Source organism: Hippocampus guttulatus, chromosome 15, assembly GCF_054856545.1.
Source record: "Hippocampus guttulatus isolate MCC_2025c chromosome 15, RoL_Hgut_1.0, whole genome shotgun sequence".
NCBI lineage: Eukaryota > Metazoa > Chordata > Actinopteri > Syngnathiformes > Syngnathidae > Hippocampus > Hippocampus guttulatus.
In genome coordinates this window covers 16,574,492-16,593,031 of record NC_141275.1, presented here as the reverse complement: position 1 = coordinate 16,593,031, position 18,540 = coordinate 16,574,492, and the positions used below count along the sequence as shown (strand labels likewise).

General features: G+C 57.7%; 1 protein-coding gene across 2 annotated transcripts; it reads left to right on the top strand.

Annotated features, from left to right (window-relative positions):
* Positions 1-7,961: 7,961 nt before the first annotated feature.
* smg6 (SMG6 nonsense mediated mRNA decay factor) lies at positions 7,962-17,979 on the top strand. Of its 2 annotated transcripts, XM_086130590.1 has the most exons (19): positions 7,964-8,160; positions 9,126-10,379; positions 10,746-11,328; positions 11,452-11,647; positions 11,725-11,835; positions 11,908-12,014; positions 12,492-12,570; positions 12,643-12,933; positions 13,107-13,168; positions 13,290-13,435; positions 13,505-13,648; positions 14,053-14,221; positions 14,293-14,512; positions 14,583-14,756; positions 14,968-15,144; positions 15,445-15,589; positions 15,855-16,084; positions 16,245-16,326; positions 17,108-17,979. In XM_086130590.1, the coding sequence occupies exons 1-19, from the start codon at positions 7,995-7,997 to the stop codon at positions 17,239-17,241; spliced, it is 4,470 nt and encodes a 1,489-aa protein (XP_085986716.1). In that variant the 5' UTR covers positions 7,964-7,994; the 3' UTR covers positions 17,242-17,979. The 2 variants fall into 2 exon arrangements, with proteins under 2 accessions (XP_085986715.1, XP_085986716.1); XM_086130589.1 differs by having other exon boundaries at positions 7,962-8,160; positions 11,725-12,014.
* Positions 17,980-18,540: the final 561 nt, after the last annotated feature.

Genomic DNA, 18,540 nt, shown 5'->3' with positions numbered 1-18,540 from the left:
GTCTTCCGGGGCCACGTCGCGCAGGTTCGAGTGCAGCCGCTGCGCTCGGATGCTCGCCTGGACGGACGGACGCGCCTTTGCAAGTAATCCTTATTTGACTCATCAATTCTTCTGGTCACGATTTTGTCAATTCATCGACGAATCAGCTTTCACCCCCCCCCCCAAAAGAATAATACTGGGCTTTTGCCGTCCATCCCTTGATTCACAAACGGGACCCGATTTCCCATTGAGAGTGCTGTAAAGTCTGGCCCTTTTTGGGAAAAGGGCTGCTGCGCCTTTTTTTTTTTTTTTACTTTTGTTTTGCTCACAAAGTCAAAGCAGATGTTTGCAAAGTTCTCCTTTTCCAAGACGCCACAAACGTTGCGCTCTCCGCAGGCTCCCATTGGCAACACGCTTGGACAAGGCCTCAAAAATCAGTCCTCACGATCCTTTCCAATGAACGAGTGACTGCGTAATCTGCGCTCGGAGGCGGGGCCACAGGGGGGGCCAGAATCGGTGCTACAGGGGCACTGGCCCCCGTTGCCCCCCCCCCCCCCCCAGAACCGCCACTGGCTCCATCCCGTCGGTGCGCGTGTAGAAGTGCGTCTGCGTTGATGCCCGTTAGTGCGGCGGGTCATCCCCGAACAGTAAAAGTTCTACGTGCTGTCGCGTGTCCATTTGTCAGCCAGCACGTGAGCTTTTATTGTGCGAGGAGGCGGCGCCTCTGCCTCGCCACGCCCCTTGGAGCTCAACGCTGACCTTCCCGATTGCCACCTGAAGAGCGACCTCACGCGGCGGCCCCTCCCTTCACCCGAAGGTCCGACGTGACGCCGGCGACGAGGAGCCGCCGCGCAAAACAGGTCGACGATTCTGAAGTGCGGTCTCGCAAACGACCGAATGGCCCCGAGGCGTGACCCGCCGCGGCCCGCCGAAGGACTTTTACTTCTATGGGAGCCCAGCCGGGAACTTGGATTTACCGTTTGCTGGTTGGCAAGGAATGGCTTGCAGCATTTGCCAACAAAATGAGTTGCTATGTGTGTGTGTGGGGGCGGGGGGGTCTTCTCTGGCATGTGTCTTTTTTTTTTTTCACACACTTGACACCTGCTTATGTTCAACAGAGAATTTGGATCCTTCCCGAAAAGCAGAATTAGTACACCGCCCTCTAGCGCTCAAGTTACTGTACTTCAACAGAGGGGCTCATTACTCTGTTGCTTTACATCACGTGTCCGGTAAATGTTTTCAGACGCCTCAAATATGCATTCTGGTTTGTCTTAGACTAATATGTGTCTGTGACGTATTTAGTTCTGCTTTGTGCATAAAACTGCAGATGGACCCCCCCCAGGGGAGGCTGTCGTGGTCTCGCTAGCTAGCTAGCTAATGAACTCGTTGGACTTTGTCAGGCAGAAAGCAGATGTGAGTGCACGCTGAAGCTCATCCAACAGTTGCCGGGCATCTTCACAGCTTTTTGGAGCAAATGGATTTGAACTCGACTGGGCCAGTGGGGACAAATTTAGTGCAGCTTGTGCTCATTTTTCCTTTAAAGAGGAGGAAGAAGAGAAAAACAAAACAAGGACAACTTTTTTTTATGGCAACAAAGTCGATTTTGACAGAGAGACTGCAAGCTCAAGAGGAGAAAATAAAGGAGAGGAAAGAAACAAAGTAACTTCATCTATGAGCAAAGGTAAGCAAAAAGATGAATTATCGTGCTGTACAACACAAGTCGCAAAGCCGCAGAAGACATTTTGGAAATGCGTTTCGTCTCGCTGCCGCAGTTGCAGCCGGCGGCCTCCTGAGGGCGGCAGAGGCCAAACGTTGCGTCTCCGTGACGACGCCTGCCCCTAGCGACCATGGCTGTAGACTGTTACCGAGGTTACCGTTCGCTAGAGTAACAATCTAAAGCCACGGTCGCCACGGAGACAGCACCAGTGGCAGACTTGTTTGGCCGGCTGGCGACGGGACTCCCGGTTAGGTCGATCCCCGTCCGTCCTTCCTTCCATTTTGTTTCGAATCAATTCTCCTGTTGGCTTTGGATGGCCGGCCTGCAGCGTCTTGATTTTTGGAACGCGTTTTCCCGCGATCATCACGTGACTCGCACTCACGCTTGATCTCCGCTTGGTGACGTGTTGATGACAGACGCGTCTCTTCGTTGACAGGCGGCAAGCGAGGCGACGATAAGCTTCGCTTTCTTGCACCTCTGTGTGACCTCGCAGGGAAAAAGGTCATTGTGTTGCTTATCTGCAGTGTCGACTCTCTACCGATAGAGGGTGCCAAAAGACCGAAAGGTTCACGAGTGGTTGGAAGCCCGCAGGCTCAGTGGGGGTTAGCAGGTGGACTGTCTGGATACCGTAACCAAGTGTGTAAAAAATAAAATAAAAGATGCCCCCCCCCCCAGCCGTCCGGGCACGGTCGATGCGTTTGCCAGGCGTCAGTAGCCATGACTGTAGACTGTTACTGTAGCGGGAGTTTGCATACAAGCAGTAAGCAGTCTAAAGCCAAGGTGCTGATGCTCCGGCCGGCTTCGGCAAAGTCCGAAAAGGGAAAACGCCAGGCAGTCAAGGATAAAAGCCACTACCACCTTCAAGTCAGCGTTAAAGAAAGAAAGAAATGTTATAAATAAGCAGGGAAATACTGCCAGGATGCGTTTTTCACCCTGGAGTTGTCCTCCTCCGCCATTTGAAGTTTTGAGGGAGGGGGGGGTTCCATTAATGAAAGACGACTGTGTCGATTGCTGACTCTTTTGGAATACCGCCCCCCCAAAAAAAAAGATAACTCCTGGAATTGAGCCTCGCCGAAATCGTGCGGAATTAGAAACCTTTCTGCCCGGCCATTGGGGTTATTGTTTGTTTTTACATTTATCTTTTGGATTTTTTATTGATTGTACGACTTTAATTCGATGCCATTTGACACTCGCCGACCACCAAAAAGTCAAAGCCAAATTTGTCCATTTTGACCATTCAAATCCATGCACATTTTTCAACATCAAACCCGTTGATATTCCAAACCTTTGTAGCAATGTTGTTTCGTACAACACAAGCAAGGAATTGGATGGAAAATCTCCTCTTGGAACAGCGACAATCAAACAAAGCGGGCGTACTCGAGGGCCACCAAACGTGTGGATGCGTTTGTTTGAAACGGACAGATGGGCTTCGCTGCCGGTGCCGAGCGTGAGTTGAGGAGCTTCATTGCGACCCAATTGGCGCTTTGCCAGAATCTCCGTGACGAGCAAGCGCGTCGACGTGAGCCGGGGAGCCCCGTTCGGACAAAAGTTCTGAAGCTTGCCGGTTTGAGGCTGCCGATGGATTTTGGAGGCTTGGCTCTCTTTGGTGGGCGGCGGGCGGACCCCGTCCGGCCGTGGCGGAGGCAACCCCTCGCGCGTTTTCTCCGAAGACGGCGTGCGCTGACGTGGCGCGCGCCGCCAACCAATGGGCTTCGGCCTCGCTCGGGCCGCCGGCATATCGGAGAGCGGCCGGCTGCTTGGTTGCCATGGCGCCGGCAGCCTTTGCGCGTTCTCCCGCGCACGAGTTGTGAATGAACAAGAGCCTCGCTTCCCCGCCCCCCCTGCGCAATCCCGCCCTCGCACACCGGAGGATCACACTGCGGGCTGCGCGTGCGTGACGCCCACCTCATCTTGGCCTCGTAGTAGTTGCGCACTGGCTGTCGTCGGGAATGACGCGGGGCTGACGTCGACCAAGCGAGGCATCGCGGGGGAGGAAACAACAGCCGGAAGTCCATATAAGGCAAAGGGGGGGCTCCCGCCGCATGAAAGCCATCAAAGTGACCCTCCGAGCGAGCGGAAGCGGACGCGGGCGCGCGCATCCCCGAATACGGCGACAGTGGCGGGAGATGCGAGTAAGTCGCGCTGCAGCAACGCTCACCTTCATCGCCGCGGTCGTCATGGTCGCGTGACGTGTGACGTGCTCGACGCGAACGCAAGTTTGGCACTCACCGACCTGCGCGTGGCAGAAAAGTGGCGCGCACGCGTTGAGCGACGGCGTCCCCGCGCGCGCCTGCTCGAGCGTGTCGGCGGGTGCACGCCTCCTCCTCCTCCTCCTCGCGATGGACTCGCTGTCCGCGGCCGCCACTCGCTTCCCGCACAGAGCGGCTCTCCCGTCCTCCGCGGGCTTTTTATAGTGATGCCCGAGTAACTCGTAAAGGGGAGGGGAGGGAGTGGGAGGGGGAGCGGCGCTCGCGCCTCCATTCAAAGATTCACCTCCACGCGTACGTGTGCGCATACGTCACGGAGGCGCCTGCGCTCCGATTTAGAAGCCGCGAGGGTGGGGGCAAGTGGGAGCGGGGCTTCTTGCGTGGAAAGCTCCCGCGCATCTTCTTCGTCATCGTTCTCGTCGTCGTCGTGCGGTGGCCAAGAATTCAATTTCATCCAATTGCTGTGAAAATGATTTTGTGACCCGGGCGGTGACATTTGCCTGCACCGATGTCTGTCGCGGGCGGCGCATTGGGCCAGGCGGGGCGATGCGAGGCTCGGCCGCGACAAGGGAGCCGCTTCATCCAGTTTTTGTGGCACTTATTTTTTTTTTTTTTCATTAAAGATGAAACCTGGATAATTCCGCCATTTGTGCACTCTTGGCAGGCAATCTCAAATTACTGACGGGCACGTCATCTTTATCCTCGGCAAAGAACCCACTTTGCAATGAGGGTCGGTCATTGTCATTGTTGTGACCGACAGGGGGTGGGGGGGGGGGCGCAAACGCCACTTCACGTTTGCCTCCTTCAGCCAGCCCGCCACGGCACACCGATGGGGGCGGGGCTCGCCCCGCTGGCTTCACGACGGCGGAACGGACGGGCGGCTCCTGTGCCCTGGGTCGGCGAGCCGCGAGCTCATTTTGTCTTTTTCTTCCGTTTTTTCCTTGGAGAGCAAAGTGGCCTGCAAAAGAAAGCGTTGTCTCCTTTTTCTCTTCCTTCTTCTTCATTTTCTTCTACTTGTCTTTCAGAAGCCGCCCACTGGCCCCCCTCCCCCCCGTTCTGACTCATACCGAAATCCCTGCGAGACACCCCCTACACGCACACACGCGCTCATTTGTGCGTTCTCTCCCTTTGATTGCCAAGCGAGCGGCTGCGCGGGCCGACGTGAGAACTCAACAGAAAGAGCGCTCGATTGATGCCAGATTGGGATGGGGCAGGAGGCGGAGGAGAAGGAGCACGTGGAGACCAAAGGAGAAAGGATGGAGGAGGACAAGTGGGGGGGGGGGTTCTCTTTCATGGGTGCAAAGAAGGGGAGAGAAGCAGGAGGGCAAGAAAGGAGAAAGAGCTGGAGAAGCCACTTGTGATCGTTCACACGCACTTGCACAAAGAACAACTTTATCATCCAATGAAAGACCCCGCCCCCCAGGTGGCAAAATAAGCCCCCAGCATCATATCTTCTTCGCCAGCTAACTGTAACTTCCCATCGAAGTGTAGCGAGACGCGCCCCCGACTCGGCCGATGGCGCGCGTGGACGGTGCTGACGACCGCATTCAAAGGCGCCGGCAATGAAACGATTTGAGTGAAAGGACAACCGCGGTCATGGCGTCAGACGCCCTCCGCCGGATATTTTGGCGACATCTGCCGCGGACGAGAAAAAGCGGCGGCGGCAGGAGGAGGAGGAGGAGGGGGCAAGGGGAGGCGTGGCGTCGGTGGCCCCATCCCCGCCTGCCCCCGCGTCTTTCCCTCCGCCGCGCGAGCGAGTTCATCTTGCACGCGCAAGCACACGCCCGCAGTGCGGGAGGTGTCAAACCCACGCGCTCTCGCGCATCCGCTCATTCCCGCACGCACGGCGGCGCGCGGCAAACTCGGGGAGCGCCGGACGGGTGATGTCTACGTTTCCCACGCGGCCTCTTTAGCCACACGGCACCACCGACAGACTGAAGCGGCGTCGCCGAGGCCGTCGGCTTCGTGCCGACGCGCTAATGCAAAACGCCACCGGTGGGCTAACGGGTCGCGTCGCCCCAACTTGCCGGTTTTTCCATCATTTCAATGTTTGGGGGCCACCCCCACCCAAAGTTTCCTCCTGGCCCAGTCTCAAACCAAGAAGAACCCCCCCCCCCCCACGACACCTCCTGTATTTCACTTGGATTCGCCTTTTCGTCCGCTAGCTAAACACGAGCGCCAAATCGGCACCCGCGTTGTGGCGCTTTTACCATCGAAGTAACGGATGGAGCACAAACGGCTCGGCAACACATGCAGACAAACAATATAACAGTCCTCACGCTAATATATTGTTTATTCTCTGCGAGCAACGACTACGATGACTGGCGTACCGATGAAAGGGGCGGAGCCGAGGCGTCTCACGCCACGGGATATTTTTGTCCGTCTGCCTTACACCGCCACCGGGTGGCCGAGGGGGGGCGGCGCAGCGCGTTGGCATCCGAGCGACGCCGCGTGACAGACGGTTGAGTTTGTTTGCCGACGCGGATGTTTTTCTCCGGTGCCGGCTTCAACTTTGTGGCTGGCTCACGACTCGCCGTCGTCTGTCTTCTCTTCTGGCCCGAGTGGCACGAGGCTCCTCCATCTCACTCTTCACCTCCTCCTCCTCAACGTGTCCTCCCACATCACGCCCGTGCGTAGGCATCATCGCTGGGGGGGGGGGGGGGTCGCCATTGGGCGGGCCGGTGAAAGCCCCCTTTGGCGGCATTATGAGATTCACCTGCAAAAAAAGTCTGCCCCCGCTTTTTTCTCATTTGTATTCACACCGGCTCTCTTCTTCCTCCTCCTCCTCCTCCCCCCGCCCTCCCGCGCATGTGTGTCATCATCCTACAGTGCTTCACCTGCATTTTGCTGCAGCGCACACGCACGCGCGCACACACACACACGCACAGAGCGAGACACACACCCACGACATCCGGCATGGCACCTCCCCTCACACTCTCTCACACACACACACACCTTACTTCCTGTGCGTGTCCCCCTTCACGCACGCAGACTCACTGCAGAGACGCAACATCCCAAAAAGTGGCGCAGACACAAAAGGAAGATGGCGAGAAGATGTTGCCACCTAAACGGGAATGACGGGCGGCGTCACGGTCTTTAACGCCTGTTGATGCCGCCTTGATATCACCATGGCAACGGAATCTCACAACAAAGTCAAGGAGCCCATATATTGGCATAATATTCGTGTCGCCGGTTGGCCCAAAGTCACACGTGCCTCTTTGATGGGGAAACATTGGGGAAGCTGTGAGATGTGGTGCCTTGGACATTTTCTTCAACTCATTAAGAGGCCCTTTTCAGTATTTTATGTTTGTGTGTGTGTGTATATATATATATATATATATATATGTATATGTATACTATATTAGGGCTGCACGATATTGGAAAAATACGTTTTATATGTGTCGAGTGTTACAATATCAATATAATTGCAATGTTTGCGAATGCACGCGAAGGGGCGTTTCAAAGAGGAGAACAACCGCGACACCTAGCGGATTTGACGCCAAACTCAGACCGACTTCAAGTCGGCACGCCCGTTGGGGCCACTCCCAAAAGCTAAATCTATTTTCCTCATCGCCATGATGCTGACAAAATGTGTCAGATGAGAGTTATTCGCGCACGTATCTTTATGTGTGATATCTTAGACGGTGTTGCTGCATTCAAACAGCCGAATGGCGTACAAGGTCAAACATTTCGGCACAATGACGCGAGCCTTGCACAAACCTGATGATGAAGCTTTGCTTCAAATCGACTATTCCGGTGTCTTCCGGTCTCGTCCGTATAACTATTTACCATATCCGTTTATCCTCCGCGCAGACAGTCACCTCGATTCGTTTTGATTCGATTCAATATTTCGGGGAAATGAGGCCAAAACGAAACCTTGCGAGGCTTCCGCTATTTGGTGCGGCAACACCAGCGCCAAAGAGTGACCGTTTTTCAGTTCAAGTCAGAAGCGGCAACTCACTATCCGCCATGTGTCTCTATTGTTGATAATAATTGATATTATATTTATGGGCGGAGGAAAAACACTCCCCCCCCCCCCCCCCACGCTGTCTAACACGCAAAGGCAAGCGCGGCAACGGTTGCGAGAGGAGATGACGTCAGGCTGGGCCCGGCGTTGTCCCGTCGCGGCCTCCGTAGCCGCGCTTGATGTTGTTTTGCTGCTGTTGGCGTGGAGGCTGACCAAGATGGCGGAGCAGCTGGACCGAGTGCGAATCTCGGCCGCCGAACTTCGAGCGTCCAGTTGTTCGCTCGACCAAGGTGAACACACAACAAGAGCGTCGGAAAGCTTAAAAACGTCCAACTTGCTCGTATGTCGGCGCCGCGAGGAGCGCGCGCACTTGCTCGACGTGCGCGCGCCGTGGCTAACGTTGGCGCTCATGTGGCTAATAGTAGCGCCGGGACCGCGCTTTCTTTTCCTTTGCTTTTCTTTTAAGCGTCGCTGCGACTGTCAATGGTACACAACGGCGAGCGACAGTCGTATGTGCGTAGTGAAAGAATCCAGAATTTTCCAAAGTGCACTTAAACGATAAGCCTTGTGATTGACGTCACGATGACAACAAAAGGGAGAAAGAGTTTGCTGAACTGGTTGGCAACTACGAACCCGAGCGGAGCAGTGGAACCCTTCTCATTTATTGTAAACGTGAATATTTTCGATCTCGGAGACCCGCGTTGACTCGTCATCGCGCACTCCGCCGATGGCCTCGTCAAGCTTGACTTTTTGTCGTTCGTCAGACGACCAGATAAAATAGCCTTGCGGGACTTGGACCGGCCGAGATGTCACACGACCAGACCCTCCCGAGTCGTTGTTTGTTTCCCGTCAAGATTCTGTCCGGCGGGACAAACGGCTGTCCAAGTCATGTCGACTGCGGGTCCCCACCATGTTCTGAAAGGGCAAAAGTAGGGAAGAAAATATAATACGGTATCGATCCCTTCCTGAGGGCGGCATGGACCGTCTATTTTCCCAACAGGCAAATGTTATGAAAGTCAGTCAATTCTGTTGAGAATGATATACTTTCGAAGAAGTGCATGGAGTTGATGTAGCAAAAAAGAAATGAGCTTGAAACGCAAGTTAAACAGAAGGACTTTTAGTCTTAGCATCAGAATCGTGTGATAGGATGAGCAGGAATTAGGATTGACTGAATTGTTCTTGTTTGTTTGTATTTTACTCCGGAGAACGTCCCGTTTCATGTTCATTTTTGCGTGCGTTCTTTCTCGGAGCGCAGAGGACGATCACCCGCCCAACAAGCACCGGCGGCATCCCGACTTGCAGCGCTACCGCCGAGTGCCCAGACAAGGACGCCGGCACCGCGACAGCGAGGAGGTGGAAAATGCGCCGAGCGACCGCCGCGGAACCCCCCCGTCCGGCCCGCGCGATCCCAAACTGAGGAACGGCGAAAAGAACCTCCCGGCGCACGCCGACGACAGGATGCGAGGCGACGACGTTCACGGCCCCGACGTCAACAGCGAGGCCGCTCCCGACAACGACGCGCCGGAAAAACACGGCGTGAGCCGGGAGCCCGTCGGAGCCGGCGGGCCAAAGAAAGCCCGCAAACCCGACCGGGAATTTTACCGGCCCGGAAGTCGCCGCGCCGCGCCAGGGAAAGACTGCGACGGGGCGCCGGAGCCGGCTAAGACTCGCGACCCCGACGCCGGCGAAAGACGGCCAAAGGGGAAGGACAAAGACGACAAAGCAAAACCCAAGGAGAGCATTCGGCAGGCAGCGGGAAAAAACACGATGGAGAAACTGCTGAGCAAAGTGGAAAAACTCAGCGTCAAGGAGAACGCGTTCCGCCGAGACGGCGAGGACGCGGCCGGACGCGGAGGCAAAACCGCGGCGAAGAGGGGGAACGGCCGCAGGGACCAGAAAAGCCAGAGTGTCATCGCGGGGCCCCGCCAATGGGAAAAGGAGAGAAGCCAGAGCGACGGGGCCCGTCCATTGGGAGAGACTCATCCAAACGAGGGAAGCCAGCGCGCCAGAACAAGCGGCGACGCCTCCGTCAAGAACGGCGGCGGCGAGGAAGCCGACGCCGACGCCGGCGCTCCCGCGCCGAGGAGCGGCGAACGTCAGGCCCAGCCGAGCGAGCGCGCCAAACGGGGCGGCGCCGCGCCCGCCTCCAAGCGCTATTCCAAGTCGGACATCCGCCGCCCGCGCCGCCGCACGTACAGTAGCAGCTCGGCCGGCAGCGCCGCCGGCCCGGACGCCGTCGACGGGCCCGAGCGCCCGCGGAGGGGAGCCCGCGGATCGCGCCGCCCCGGCCGGGACGCCGGCCGGGGGTCTTCGGCCGACTCCGGGGAAGGAGGCGTGACGAGCGACGCGGCGAAGGAGGAGCGCGCGCGCCGGACGGAGCGAGCCGGGGAGGCCCGCGGCGGGTCCAAAGGCAGAAGGCGAGGACCGCTCGGGGTCTCCTTGGACAAGAACCAGGCCGCCTCCGGGGACCCCCGCAAGCACGGGCCGGCTCCTCGGGGCCGAGGCGGGGGTACGTAGGACGCGAATAGCCGCCGTCTCCGTCCATTGAAAATGTTGAGCAAAAAAAGGTTGGGAATATTTTTTTTTGGGGGGGGGGTGAAATTCCTCCCAACATTCTGTTAAACCATCAATACTGACTGAGGAACCCCCCCCCAAAAAAAAAAAAAAAATCCACATAACACATGAAGAGGTGAGATTTTTTAGCTGCAATTGCAGTTGCGCCGAATCTGCTAGCGACCGACGCGCAGTCGCCAACCAAAGCAAAGGATCCAATTTGTCATTGCGAAGCGCCGCCGTGTCCAAAACGCTTGCGATCCACGCAAATGGATCTTCGGGCAAATTGAGAGGGATCGTAAGCTCGGCGTGTATCCGGCAGGTATCCTGGTGCTGCCGTCCCGCGGCGACACGGCCAAGCTCGCCGAATCGGGCCAGCGCAGGCTTTTCGGAGGAGCCGCCCCCGCCGCCCGAGGGGGGCGCGGCGGGGGCGCCAGGCGCCTCTGGGACCCCAACAATCCCGAGCAGAAACCGGCGCTGACCCCCGCCGGTCGGCGCTCGCTCCCGCAGGCGGCGCACGGACAGCTGCACTTTCTGGACACGGACGACGAAGCGGTTGGGGGGGGGAGCCCGCCGGCGTCGCGGCGGCCGCCCGCCGCCTCGGCCTACTACAAGTTCCAGAAGTCGGACGACCCCTACCGCTGCCCGCCGCCCGCCGCCCAGCGTTACCCTTTCGCCTCGGCGCCGCCGCGCCAGGCGGCCGACGGGGCGTACGCGCCGCCTCACTCGTACGGAGGCCACGCCCGGCCGGGCGGCGAGCCGACGGCGGGGGAGGCGGAGCGGCGCGCCCGAGGCGAGCTGTGCCGCGCGCTGCGGGCGGCCGACTCCCAGGAAGTTCAGCTCGGCAACTTGCTGTCCCGCGATAGAATCGGCGCCGACGGACTGGAGCGCATGGCCCGGCTCAGGTTGGCGCAGTTCAAGTTCGCCGCCTCTCGGAATCATCGTTTGTCGAACGACGGGCCATTTGAGCGCCGCTCGTTTCACCTCCCGCCCTCTGCTTTGCGTTCGGACGCGTCGCCGCCGCTCAGGGCGGAGCTGCTGGGAGCGTACGAGCGCGTGGTCCTGAGCGACATCGAGCTGGCCGACTCGCAGAGCGTGGACCAGGCGCTGTGGAAGAACGTCTTCTACCAGGTCATCGAGCGCTTTCGCCAGCTGCTCAAGGACCCCGCCGCCGCCGACGAGCCGCCGCTCATCCGCAACGTGCTGCTGGCGCTGCTCGACGAGGTGAGCCGCGGTACGGCGACGGCCGGTTGCGAAAACGGTTTCGGGGGCTGACCCGCGCGCGTGCGACGTGTTTCCAGGGAGCGCTGTTCTTTGACGCTCTGCTCCAGAAGCTGCAGACGGTCTACCGCTTTCAACTGGAGGACTACATGGACGGCGTGGCCATCCGGGCGCGCCCGCTGCACAAGACGGTAACGCCGGTGCGGCGACGTTGCGTCGGGAGTCGGGATGATTTGAAGCGCGGGCCGTTTGCCTTCCCTCAGGTGAAGTACGCTCTGATCAGCGCTCAGCGCTGTCTCATCTGTCAGGGAGACATCGCTCGCTACCGGGAACAAGCCAGCGACTCGGCCAACTTTGGAAAGGCCCGCAGGTACCGAGGCGGCATTGGTGTTGTTGGGTTTTGGTCCCCCCCCCCCCCCTCTCCCCCCACGTCCACCGCTCTCCTGCCGCGATTAGCAAAAGAACACGTTGCTAGCCAAGAGCCGATGTTTAGCCCTCGTTCATGTTTACACACGTCGTGATTTGCATCACTTGATGATGATACGTGTACTTAATTGTTGTCTGATGACACCAGCCATCCACCCCCCCCCCCCTTTTTTTTTTTTTTTTTTGCAACCATGCCATCAACCCGTTGTCTTGCCAGTTTTGGGCCAAAAGCTCGCTGAACACTTTTGGATCTGGTGATCTTCCGCCTGCAGCGGATGAAGTCCGTTCTAAGATGATTGATTGAGTCGTACCGCGGCTTGTGGTCACCCGTTCCCTTCCTTTCTCATCGAGTGTCCGGCCGCGTATTTCTCTTCAAGCTCACTTTGTTGACTTTTGATGCATTTCAATGATGTTTTCTTAGCTGGTACTTGAAAGCCCAGCAGATTGCCCCCAAAAACGGCCGCCCCTACAACCAGCTGGCCCTGCTGGCGGTCTACACCGTGAGTGACCAAACGCGCAGCTTTAGCGTCGGCAAGCGTTCACCCCCCCCCCCCCCCCCTTGCCTCCCACAGAAGCGCAAGCTGGACGCCGTCTATTACTACATGCGCAGCTTGGCGGCCTCCAATCCCATCCTGACGGCCAGGGAGAGCCTGATGAGCCTGTTCGAGGAGGCCAAGCGCAAGACGGAGCAGCTGGAGCGGCGAAGGAGGCAGGACGAGCGGGACGGCGGCTCCCGGGGGCCCGCCGTCCGGGGCCGCGCCGGGCCCGAGGACGGGGCGCGCTCCGAGGTCTGGCTGCGCCCCGGCGGACGCGCCGCCGACTCCGAACAGAACGGCGAGCTCGGCCGGCTCGGCGCCGGCGAGGTAAGCGAGCGGCTCCGCTCGCGTGCCTTTCGACGCGCGAGCGGCGCCGGCGAGGGAAAGTAAACGACCTCGCGTTGTGAAATTGAAATCTCACGGGCAAGTTGCGACGTCAAAGACACCAGTGCATTTTGACCGATGACTTTTTCTTCTGCTCTTTTTTTCTTTTCCCCCAGCTCAACAGGCGATTCATCCTCAGTTTCCTACACGCGCACGGAAAACTCTTCACGAAAGTGGGGTGAGTCCCACTCGAATCGAGTCGAGACGCCAGCCTCGCGAGACGAGTCGAAATAGATCAAGAAATAAGCCCCGCCCCCAAAGCCAACGTTTCTCACACGCGCGCGCGCGCGCACCCGCAGGATGGAGTCGTTCCCGAGAGTGTCCCGTCGGGTCGTGCAGGAGTTCCGCGCGCTGCTCCGACACGGCCCCTCCCTCCTGGGCAGTACGCAGCTGCTGCAGATCGTCACCATCAACATGTTCACCGTACACAACGCCCTCGCTCGAGGTAACGCGCGTTCGAACGCCGCCGTGCACCCTTTGAGCGCACGTGACTCGTCATCCGTCGGCGGCTCAGGCGGGGGTGTAGAAGAAGAAGAAGGAGGGGGAGGGGGCGAAGAGCGTCGTCCGATGCTGCAGGAGCAGAGCACGGCGCTGGGCCTGGCCATGTTTGCGCTGATGGTGGAACGCTGCGCGCAGATGCTCACCGACACTCCCGCAGGTACGACCTTGCCACGACACCCGTCGCCTTCGGATCCCGCTTTTTCCAAATGTTGTTTGCTTTTGGCTTCGGAGCAGAAATTGTGGATGCAAAGGCCGTATGATCGCGGCAAACCCAACCCGCTCGGGCGGCAGTTTGACGGCTTGTTAACAAATGAGTCCAAGAAAGAGGCCTCCAACCATGTCTCGCCACTTCCCCGTCGAACGAAGACAATTGCTTGTTGCGTATTTGGAACGAGCAACTCGCGTCGACACGTCGACTTGCTAACAGTTAGCGTCAAGAGCTCCAATTTGCGCGCCGGCGTCCAAATTGATACGGCCTTCAAATCCGGAGCGGCGCAACGTCCGTCCGCTGGTACGGTTTTTCTTTTCATTTCCCCGCGCGCCGTTCATCCGCCGTCTCAGCCGCCGCGTCTGACGTCGAGCGGGAGGACAAAGGGGACGAGCCGGAGGCCCCGCTGAGGGTCTCGCGTTTCCCGGCGGACCTGCGGGAACTCCTCCCGAGCATCAAGGTTTGGTCCGACTGGATGCTGGGACACCCGGAGCAGTGGAACCCGCCGCCCTGCGGCATCGAGTGAGCGCCGCGTCTCCTCGCCGCCGCCGCCGCTTCCTTTCCCGACACGTCCTCCTTCCCTCGTCCCGCAGCGACAGCCCGGACGTGTGGCGGTGCCTGGCCCGGCTGTGCAACGCGCTGGCGCGCGTGGACCACGGCGAGGTGCCGCTCTACAAAGTGGACACGGACGAGGTGGAGGGCGACGAGGAGCTGACGGTGCTGCAGCTGAAGGAGGACAGGCTCCTCGCCGGCTTCGTCCCCCTGCTGGCCGCGCCGCAGGAGCCCTGCTACGTCGACCGGCGCGCCGACGCGGTAGGCCGCCTGGAGTTCACGCATCCGCGGCGGAGACGCCGGTCCCACCTGCCGCGCTCTTTGCCTTCAGGCCCAAGCTGCCGACTGCAAGCGGGTGACGGTGCTCAAGTACTTCCTGGAGGCGCTGTGCGGACAGGAAGAGCCCCCGCTGGCCTTCAAGGGCGGCAAATACGTCTCGGTGGCGCCGCCCCCCCCGGCCCCTCCGGACGCCGGCGCCAGGCGGGACTCGCTTTCGGACAAAGAGGTGATTTCGACGCCCGCGGAAAGAGGCGCGCGCAATGCCGATGCGCCACCGATGGGCCGAAGCTTGACGCGAGCGAGCGACGATCGGGCGGGGTCCGCTCAGGGACGGACTTTTTTTTTGGTCGCGGAGTTTGACGGGGCCGTAAATCATCGGCCGCGGTGTCGGTCGGCCGACGGCTCGTCGATTGAAGATTGTTTTTCTTTTTTCGCAGGCCGATGATGTCACCGTGGAGTCGCCGCCGTCGGTGTCGGAAGGCGAGGAAAACGACGACGGCGAGGCGGAGGAGGCGGCGGGAGACGGCGAGAGCGACATCAGACAGCTGAAGGCCCGGCGCCACGCCCTCGCCAGCAAGCTGGTGCAGCAGCAGAAGCGCCGGCAGAAAATACAAGTAAAAAAAAAACAAACAGCCACTGTTGTTTCAAAAAAAAATATTTTAAAAAAGGTCAAACGTGGCTACTGACAAAGCTATCGATTAAAAAAATAGATGAAAGCCTCACCGGTCAAATCTAGTGACTTTTTTTTGTGACTAACGGCAAACAAAATGAGCAAAATTAGCGATTACTGTTCCAAAAAAATACATTTCGTGATTATTGTTTAAAAGTTAACAACCCAAGTCACAAAAATGCCTCACAGTCAGTGTGTCGTCTTTTTGCTGCTGAATGCGTTTTTTGTTTTGTTTTTGCGCCAGGCGGTGCTGCAGACGAGCGGGCAGCTGCAACTGGAGGTGCGACCGGTCTTCCTGGTGCCCGACACCAACGGCTTCATCGACCACCTGGTGGCGCTCAAGAAGCTCCTCCAATGTGGAAGCTACGTCGTGGTGGTGCCGCTCATTGGTAAAATTCTCACCTGCCGTTGAAATGTTTCTTCTTTTTTTTGGCATCGTTTTCCTGTATGGTGGGGCGGGGATAACGGAAACAAATGTGGACAGACAATCGTGCAATCGTCAGGAGCATCTATTTTTTTTGGTGCTCTTTGAAAAATGACGTACTTTTTTCCTCAGGCACAGCGAGTTGTTTTGAGCAGCTCCGTGTCGATTTTACTGTGTTTTTCCTGGTGCATGTTGCACGATCCGGCGTTTTTGTGTTTTTTCCGCGGCAGTGATCACGGAGCTGGACGGCCTGGCGAAAGGCCAGGACGCTTCGGGAGGAGGAGGAGGAGGAGGACACGCGGCGGCGCACGTGCGCGGCGTGCAGGAGAAGGCGCGCCAGGCCGTGCTGTTCCTGGAGCGGGCCTTCGAGGCGCGCGAGCCGCGACTGCGGGCGCTCACCAGCAGGGGGACCCAGCTGGAGTCCATCGCCTTCCGCAGCGAAGACACCTCCGGACAGCAGGTCAGCGACGCAAAGTCAACTCGGAACTTTGCGAGGACCTTTGCGCGTTCGGGCTCGCGCAATCGACGGCCCGGATTTCGTCGGGGCCGAAAGGAATGTCGGCTTCTTACTCCGATCCTGATTCGCACCGCCCGACCGCACGTGTCGCTGTCGTTGTCAGGGCAACAACGATGACGTCATCCTGTCCTGCTGCCTCCACTACTGCCGGGACAAGGCCGAGGACTTGATGCCCGACCGCAGAAGTAGGGAACGTCTTGGGAGCTTTTCGATGTGGACCGCACTTTGGCAGCGTGACTTTGTTCTTGTTTGTTGTTTGTCGCGGATTCCCGCTCGCGTGCCGCGAACAGAATGACTGCCGGCATAGAGCAGCTATCCAAGTCGGTGTTGACAACGTGGCCATTTTCCTTGCAAACTCATGAACACAAAGGCACAAGCGGCTCTCATTTGGCACCTTGTCTCTGCGCTTTGCCGCCACCTCGTGGTCTCCGTCGGCAACCACAACCCTTTTGGCAACGGGGCGGCTGCCGGTCGTCCGTCCGTTTGTTACCCGAAGCGCCGAATGGGTCGTGGGCGTGCGGGAGCCGATCCCAGATATGTCTTTGGGCATTCTCAACTAATCGGCCATGAAAATATATGCTCGAGTAAAGCAGGTAAAATAAAGAAAGATCAAAATGATGGATGGGGGATTGTATCGTACGATAAGACTTACGCGGATCGGTCATACAGCGAAGAATTATTGCGCACTTTGAGTAAAAAAAAAAATCAAGAGAGATAAAAATGGAACTGAAACGTTTTCATCGGACGGAATGAAAATATAAATGGGACAAATATCTAACTGCGGTAATGCCCCAAAGATCGAGTTTCACGATTGCTGACTTTTGTTGTGACGAGAGCGGTTGCTCTCTTATTTTCTTCTCAAATGCGTTGCCGCCGTTTTCAAAGCGCGCTTCGAGACGGTGAAACAATTTGAAGGCCGAAGCGTGCCAAAGCCCCGTGACGCGTGTGTCTGGTTTCCCTTTTTAGACGGGGGGACGGTGCGCCTTCATCGCGAGGTGGTCCTCCTCACGGACGACCGCAACCTGCGCGTCAAAGCGTTGACGCGCAACGTCCCCGTGCGGGAGATCCCCGCCTTCCTCAGCTGGGCCAAGGTGGGATGAAGGCACCGACGGCGGCACCTGCGGCGCCGCGGACGGGAAGGCGGCCCCCGTCCCGTCCTCCTCAGCCTCCTCTTCCTCGGGATGACGCGCGTGCGAATGTGTGCGCCGGGCGGCCGGCGTGGCCATTTGACCACCAAACGGCGCACCGCGGCGGAGAAGCCCGTGCGCGCGGCGGCGGCCCCGCGCTGCGCTCTGCCCTGCCTGCTAGCTAGCTAGCGCGCGTGCGGGTGTTTCCTGCCTCGAAGGAAGTGCTGCCTTCACTCGGAAGGGTTTGAAAAGTTAAGCCGTTGTTTCTGATGCTTGAAATCCAAACTGCCGCATTTTGGCGAAGGCTCCGCTTTGCGAGCGTCGACGTTGGATGGACGCCGACGCGACGTTCGGTCTCGGTTTTGAAGAAGACCTGTTTGTTTCCAAACGGCAAAAGGTGCGATGCTTTCTCACGACAAATGTTGAGCTTCGGATTCCCGAGATTGGGCGCGCAAAAGTGCACGTTTTTGTTTCAGCTTTGCTTCTTCATCTTGCGGTCCAGCCGGAGTGTTGTCGTTTATTTATTGGACTGCGATTTTTGTTTTCCGCCCGCGTGTCGCGCTCGGCGCTGTTCTTTTATATTTTGCGGCTGCGAACATTTACCGAACGGGTCCCGTGTTCCTGATATGTCATTAAAAGCTTCACGGTGATGATGGTGATGCTGTGATAGATGATGGAGTGGCTATAAAAAGTCTACACACCCCTTCCAAATTGACTTTTTTCTTCTTTTTTTTTGCTGTATAAATAAAATGAAGCCAAGATAAACATTTTCCAAAATTTAAAACCATGAATGTGACCCAAAACCTGTGAGAATCAATTTTGGAATCTTTTTGGACAGGGAAAGTAAACATGACATCGAATAGCCCAAAAATAAGAGAAGCATTTTTGTTTTTAATAGAAAAATTCATTTTGAGTTTTCTTTTCCCAGTTGGTGGGGTTGAGGTCATGGGATGTCGAAAATGGTTCTCGTCACCTCAAGCACCCTAAATGACGTCAAAGTAACCCTCAGCCAAGCTTTTTAAAAAACAACTTTGATACCCCAATGTTGGAAACAAACCCTACTTTCACACTCTCTAACTCTGGCTAGAAGTCCAGAAACCTTACTTTGTGAAGCCCCAAGCCTGTCTCGAAACCCCGTCTCCGAGCCCTACTTGCAAACCCTAACCCAGGGTGGGCAAACTACGGCCCGCGGGCCGAATCCGGCCCGTTGGTCTTTTTAATCCGGCCCGCCGAAGGTCGGTCCACAATTAAGGTTCGATGTGAATGATTGCA

Excerpts from the sequence above, each read along its gene's own strand:
- smg6 (XM_086130589.1), top strand. The coding sequence starts at position 7,995 with ATGACGTCAGGCTGGGCCCGGCGTTGTCCCGTCGCGGCCTCCGTAGCC. Across the intron at positions 12,571-12,642 it reads CCCTGCTGGCGGTCTACACC|AAGCGCAAGCTGGACGCCGT; the intron begins GTGAGTGACCAA and ends TGCCTCCCACAG. Across the intron at positions 14,757-14,967 it reads ACTCGCTTTCGGACAAAGAG|GCCGATGATGTCACCGTGGA; the intron begins GTGATTTCGACG and ends CTTTTTTCGCAG.